This window comes from Nansenia antarctica (genome assembly GCF_963989245.1).
Source record: "Nansenia antarctica genome assembly, chromosome: 11".
Taxonomy (NCBI): domain Eukaryota; kingdom Metazoa; phylum Chordata; class Actinopteri; order Argentiniformes; family Microstomatidae; genus Nansenia; species Nansenia antarctica.
Genome location: NC_137681.1, coordinates 4,736,141 through 4,743,640, shown reverse-complemented (window position 1 = coordinate 4,743,640; position 7,500 = coordinate 4,736,141). Strand labels below are relative to the sequence as shown.

The window sequence follows — 7,500 nt, the reverse complement described above, 5'->3', positions numbered from 1 at the left end:
CAACTTGAGGGTAGTAGATCACGTTTCGGGGTTTATTTTTGGTATATCATAGTATTGCAATATAATAGTAGGCCTACAACAATACCCTATCATGTTTTGTCTTTCCGGGAAGGAAGTTATTGTGCTGTCTGGTATTGGTTGTCTCTCTTATAGACCCAAATCGTTGCTGTTACACAGCTGCATCTTTCCTGTTGCCAGCTTAAAGATTATTTCCATTTCTCCAGAGAGGCCCAAAGTACTTCCCGCAGATGGGGGAAGTGACACAAATGGCGCCATCCCATGCCAGCCATCTATCGCTCGACTCATAGCCCTGATCATAACAACTTAGGAAATAGTTGCTAGAAAACTGTGACAGGCTTTTTTTGTCTGAAATCCTGATAAATCGCTTTTATTCGTGTGGATAAAAGAAAGAAGCGAATCTGTGAATTTCCCCAGCACTTACGAGCTTGTCTCAGAGACGAGATGTCTGGCTAGACGACCAGCTGTGCTTCAGCAACACAGTAAGAAGCAGCTAATGGGTTTTCAGACAACAGTAAAAAAAAGTACTAAAGTAACAATTCCATCATATTGAATTAGATCAGTTGAATGGGGGAAGTGTGTCCAAACCTTTGTATCGTACATACACACCAATTTCAGCAATAATGGTTTAGACTAGGAGGACGTAGCAACTTGCCTATTGCCTATATATATCCCATAATTGCCTATTGACCTTATCTACCGCCTGCTCTTCAAACTGAAGGGTAGAATAGTAAGACGTAGCAACCTGCATGTCGCCTATCGACCTCGTCTACAGTCCTACTCTTCACCATGCACACTTTCTTTCTCACATCCTTCCCTTTATAGTTGGAAATATTGACTGTGATTTTGTCTTGTGGTTATGTGTGTAGGCCTACATTGTCCATTGTGATAGTCATGTGTAATTTCTGTATGTTTGATGTATTTGACACTGCTGTATTGAGTTTTTTCCATCTGTACCGACAACAAATTCCACCGACCTTGGTCGTGTGGTCATTAAACGATTCATTCATTCTTTAATTTTTTATTCATTCATTCATTCATTCATTCATTCATCCTTTCATTCATTAATTTATTCATTCATTCATTCCGTCATTCTTTCATTCATTCATTCATCCATTCATTCATCCATCCATCCATCCATCCACTCACCCACCCACCCACTCATTCATTCATTCATTCATTCACTCATTCACTCATTCATTCACTCACTCATTCATTCTTTCATTCACTCATTCACTCACTCATTCACTCATTCACTCACTCATTCACTCACTCATTCACTCATTCACTCACTCATTCACTCATTCACTCACTCATTCATTCTTTCATTCACTCATTCACTCACTCATTCACTCATTCACTCACTCATTCACTCACTCATTCACTCATTCACTCACTCATTCACTCACTCATTCACTCATTCACTCACTCATTCATTCTTTCATTCACTCATTCACTCACTCATTCACTCAATCATTCATTCAATCACTCACTCATTCACTCACTCATTCATTCATTCTTTCATTCACCCATTCTTTCATTCTTTCATTCATTCATTCATCCATCCATTCATTCATCCATCCATCCATCCATCCATCCATTCATTCATTCATTCTCGTCCCCCCCCTCCACTCACGCTGCTCCCGCCACTCCTGGTCGTCCCTCTCGCCCCTCCCGTCCTCCTGCTGTGAGAGAGAGACGTACAGCTCCCTGGCTCTCCTCTCCTCCGCGCCTCGTATCTCTTCCTCTCCCCTCCGCCTCTCCTCCATCTCGCATTTCTACCGAATGGAAATCACCCGCTGTGAGGAACGTCACATAGCGGCCCTGCTGCCCTATACCGTATCTATCGATCACCGTAAAGAGATAATGGGCGCGGGGTAGAAGAACCGGTGTTGCGTTGCAGAGCACTGGGCCCCGTCTCATTTGGACCAGTCAGATTCGCCACGGCCCACATCTCATCGAGTGTTTTTTCCGACTCTCTCCCCTCTCGCTTCAATAATTAACCAGCCCCGAACAAGGGGACACATAGTAATGAGAGCTAATTAAACTCAATCAATTTGAAATGAGAAATTAAAGTCTTTTGATGAAACACCAGAGCAGAGAGAAATCTAACCTCATTTGATCTCCTTAAGCAAGCTGGGGCACCGGCCAAAATGATCTCAGGGAAATAGAGCTTGATTGTCTCTCTTCTCTTGTTAGTCTCGTTACGATGGGGTTTGAGATGTCGGAGCGGAGCCCCATCCCAGAAACACCCTGAGCCTTTACTAGGCTCAAAAGGGCTCTTGTATAGATCTGAGATCTGAGAGAATCTGATACTATAGGTATAGAGGCAAGGTGATGAAAACTCCGACGTGAGGAGAATTCCAAATTCCGAATTCTGCTCTAGATCAGTTGAGGAACGCAGGGTTACTATCATATTGCTTTTTGGAGTGCCTCTCAGTCTCCAACAGTTTTAGGCTGGTGAAGTCGTAGGACAGGCTCATTGGAATACATGGAATGAATGGGATGTATCCACTTTTAAATCCCACCTCAAAACCTACCTGTTCTCCCATGCATACAACCTCCCCTCTACCCCTAACCATCTCCCCTAACCCTGCTACCCCCCTCCCTCCCCCTGGACATTGCTGCGTTACTTGTACCCCATTTGTTAACTCTGTGTTCTATGTGCTCATGTTATCTGTTGCTTGTTGTTTCTGTGTTTTCTGTTTCTCCCATATTGTCAGCGTCTTTGAGCCCCGGAAAAGCGCTATACGTATAAATACAATGAATGATTATGTTTGCTACAATCCCTCATTCCGTTCCATGCATTGCCATGAGCTTTCAATGTCCTCCGATTTCCACCTCCACCAGCCTCCACTGCTCTCCTCCACTCTCAGTCCTCTCAGATCCACACACAGTGTCTTCAGGGGCGATGGGGTTGTTTGTGAACAGGTGCTGTTGGATCAAAGTAGAGGTTTCAAGTTCTTTCTCCCTTTTCTTCCCCCCCCCCCCCCCCACCACACCCGTGGAGGCTGGTGGAGGTAGGAATCGGAGGACTGGCTTGTTGTAAAAGCATGGAACAGATTGAGGAATGGTATCATAGTTTTAGTCCATTCATTACAATGAGCTTGTCCTTTGATTTTTGTGGCCTTTCTATCAGGCTCCCCTGCCCCACATCCACCTCTGACTTACAGATCTTTCGGTCACCCCAAAAAATCCCTTAACACTTTTTTGCTGACAATTTTACAACCCTTCATACCATTACGGCCATCGACACCTCCTTGCTTTTTCGTATTCTCTTAAAACGACTATAACTCCTTCGAAACAGACAGAAGGTTGTCGGAACCACAAAGGACACGGCCGAGTGACGACCGATAATCCGATAAAGAAGAAAGGAGAGAAAAAAAGAGTGAAGGATGAGGAAAAAACAGAAACTCCAGTACCTTCAGAGTTACGACAGATATAGAGAGGAGGAGGACAAGTGAGAGAAAAGGTGTAGAGAGATGAGAGAGAGAGAGAGAGAGAGACAGAGAGAGAGAGAGAGAAGAGAGATGAGAGAGAGAGAGAGACAAGTACTGTATATATCCGTTCGAACAGGATCACATGCTAATGCTAATCAAAACGCAAGCCCGCCCATTCATTCATTCACTCATTCACCTTCAGTGCCTCCCGGATGCGCCCTTCCTCCTCCTCTTCCTCTTCCTGTTTGGCTACCAACTTCCTGTCGTCCGTCCCCTCCCTCCACCTCCCCGCCACGCAGCGGGCCTTCTCCTTCGCCATGACGACGCCTTGGAACTTCCTCTCGATCTCCGCCTTCTTGACCCTCCTAAGGCAGAGAGGAATAATAATAATAATAATAACAATACATTAGACTTATATAGCGCTTTTCTAGACACTCAAATACGCTTTACAAACAGAAAAGATCGAGTAGTAATAATAAAAAGAAACAAAATGTAAATAGAAGAAAGTATAGGGGCCTAATGAAGGTAGTGCTGGGGACACATGGGAAGGGGAGGGGGGGAGAGGGTTAACTGGTGAAGGCGAGCTTGAAGAGGTGGGTTTTGAGGGCCTGTTTAAATGTTGGCAGGGTGTTGGCCTGTCTGATGTGGTTGGGGAGGAGGAGGGCGTTCCAGAGGGACGGGGGGGGGGCTGCGGCTGAAAAGGCCCTGCTATCACCCCAGGTCCGGAGCTTATTGGTCCTGGTGGTCTTGAGGGCGGTTTGGTCGTCAGAGGTCAGCCTGAGGCAGCGGGAGTGGGTGTGGAGGGGGGGGACGAGGTCGGGCAAAGGTAGGAGGGGGGGCCAGGTCGTTGATGGAACGGTGTCTCAGGGGAGGAAGTGGGGGTCGTCAGATGTGAGAGTGAGTCATGAGGCCACTCATCAAATGGGACCTTATGAATCTGACACTTACAAGAGTACATCATATGAAACCTTCCTTCTTCACACCCCCCCTCCCCCCCTTTTCCCTCTGTTCTTTCTCTCTTCTTCCGGACCATTCTATAGAAAGGATCGATGCATCACACCGCTGTCACTCTGGAAGTTGGCTCCGGTCCCAGCTCTATCACTCTTTCATCACCTATCCCTCCGCTCTCTCTCATCTCTCTCTCTCTCTCTACACCTTTTCTCTCATTTGTCTCTCTCCTCCTCTCTATATCTGTCGTAACTCTGAAGGTACTGGGGTTTCTGTTTTTTCCTCATCCTTCACTCTTTTCTCTCTCTTTTTTTTTTGCTTCACTCTTTATCTCTTTCTATCTGCATTCTCCTCCTCTGCCAGCCTCTCTCTAAGCCTCCTACTTTTTTCGGTCCACGTGGAAGTCGCCCCTTAAAGCACAGATCAAAGATCGGCAACCCCAAGCAAAATTTACCCACGTTCCATTGGGAGGAGGCAAACAGCAAATTGGACTTCTAATCAGTGCTTAAGGGTCACTTCCCAGCGAACAAGAAAGCATGTAAGAAGGAACAGCTTTGATGTGGTTTCTGCTGGGGTTTTTTGTCGAGTATTAGAAAGACATTTTTTTTTTACACAGGAATGAAGTTCTAGAAATGGACAGACATGGGAAAGGAAGATTGTGTGGAAAATAGTCGTATGGATTTTCTTGTAATTAGGTCGATGCGATGTGAAAGAATAAACTCCCTCGCCCCCCCCCCCCCCCCCACTTGAGTACATCAATGCACACACACACACACACACACACACACACAAGCACATGCTCACACACTCACACACATGCATGCACATGCACATGCGCAGGGACACATACACACTCACACCACACACACACACACACACACACACACACATACATGTGCACATGACATGGACACACACACACACACAAGCAGTTGTAGAAATCGGTGGACGGGCCTCATTGTAATGCATGGAATGGTATCAAACATGATGTCTACCTCCACCCCCCCAACCCCCCTACACACACACACACACACACACACACACACACTCCTACCACAGTTCCTGGGCCTCCCGCCGGGCCTGCCTCCGGGCTCTCTCCTCCAGCAGCTCCTCTACGATGTCCTGGAAGGGCCGGTCCCCCGCCGCCTCCCCCATCACCCACACCCACACCTCCCCGTCCAGGCCCAGACGCCAGCGCACGCCCCGGCCCGCACCTGCTCACACACACACACACACACACACACACACACACACACGCACATGCATGCACACACACACACACACACACAGACACACACACACACACGCGTACAGACACATGCATGCATGCACACACACACGCGTGCAGGGACATATACATAAATACACACACACACACGCACACACGCAGACACACACACACACACACACACACACACACACACTCAGAGGTTGCACGATAAAGACTGGATAATTATAAAGAAACTGGAACACAAACCTGCACTGACAGTTACAACATTACCTTTGCCTCACAAACACTGGAGCAACATCATCATTCAGAGATAAAGGCGTTGCTGCTGTACCAATAGACGCTCTGTCAGTCACGCAGACACTCATCCCAAGAGGAATTTCGCTAACCTTTTGTTTTACCGTCTGGTATTAAACAGCTACCTTCAGGCTACCGGGTAAAATCCTTATTACCTGACATTTGCATATTCATTTATTTTAGATTCATCGACTCAAACGCCTCTGTGGCACGTAGTACCAACCAGGCATCTGTAGAGAAGCCCTTGTTAGCAAGTACTGTCATTAGTACTTAGTAAATACTGGGTAAAATCCAACTGTATTGGCTGTTAAAATAAAGGGCTACTGGAATGTCTTTCTTAGACAATGACCTTTCCAAAGGCCTCATACTCATTTTCAACGTCTAGTGAAGGAAAATTTAAGTGGACATGAATTTGAACAAGGACATATGCTGGCGCTGACAGAGACGTCAGTAGGCTTCCCGCTAAAGTAGTTAAAGCAGTGAAATCATCTCCCCCCAAAAGCATCAGGAGAGTGAGACAACACCTAATGAACCACGAAAGCTCTCAAGGAATGTCTCATGGTTTTCCGCTCGCAGACGCTGACAGATACAACGTTGTCGCCGAAGGAACAGGATGAAGCGGGGGGTTTTTTGGCAGAAATTTTACTTTGTTTCAGGCTTCAAGCCAAGGGCTGCTGCAAATATTCGTAGCCATAGTTTTAAATACGGGGCGGCTGTGGCACAGGAGGTAGAGCTGCCATCTAATGATCGCAAGGCTGGCCTGGCCACATGTCAAAGTGTCTTTGGGCAAGACACTGAACCCCAAATTGCTCCCAGTGAGCGGGCCGGCCGGCGCCTTGCATGGTAGCTTGCCGCCATTGCTGTGTGAATGTGTGCGTGAATGGGTGAATGAGAGGCTGTTGTAAAGCGCTTTGGATAAAGGTGCTATATAAGTGCAGTCCATTTCCCATTTTATTTACCATTTGCGTTCCCAAAATTGGGGTTGTAATTTGCTTCCTGAATTGACTGAATTGAAATTCAATGGACCCCAATCCTTATTTACAATACTCTTTTAGTACTGATCAGTCCTGTGGCCTACCCTGCCTGAATATTCAACACCAGCTACTAGCCCTCACCGTTCTATCCGAAGGCTTGACGATGATTCGTTTGGAAGTTCAATCTAGTGCAAAAGCACCCCAAAATGTAAACAAGGGAATCGCTCCATAACGAGACTGTTAGGATATATATTTTTCTAAGGTTTTATTGTTCATTCGTCTAGCACCAGCTGCTCAGCTATGATGTTAGATATCTTATCAGTTTTCCTGTTTTAATAGGCACCTTATCAGTATGGTACCCTACACATATGACCAATTATAATAGCAAAGGAATGAGGGAGTTACTGTCTGTCTGGGAAAGCGTCTTATGTCCTTGAAGCCAGGTGTATCAGACTCCTCTTTCAGCTCTCACGTCAAACACAACACTCAATCCATAGTTTTAGACCATTATAATCAAGGCCGTCAGGTCTTACATCATAGTGGCCAAAAGGGGAAGGACTCTGTGCTTTCTAAACGTATATAATATAATGTAAAC

General features: G+C 46.2%; 1 protein-coding gene across 1 annotated transcript in view; it reads right to left on the bottom strand.

Moving 5' to 3' along the window:
- Positions 1-7,500, bottom strand: part of sh2d4bb (SH2 domain containing 4Bb) — a gene marked incomplete at both ends in the record, with an annotated part of 12,258 nt that overhangs the window by 4,359 nt on the left and 399 nt on the right. The window contains 3 exons of the mRNA XM_080541896.1: positions 1,655-1,796; positions 3,655-3,823; positions 5,461-5,620. Of these exons, the coding sequence (XP_080398022.1) occupies positions 1,655-1,796; positions 3,655-3,823; positions 5,461-5,620 (471 nt within the window). The remainder of the gene's footprint in view (positions 1-1,654; positions 1,797-3,654; positions 3,824-5,460; positions 5,621-7,500) is intronic.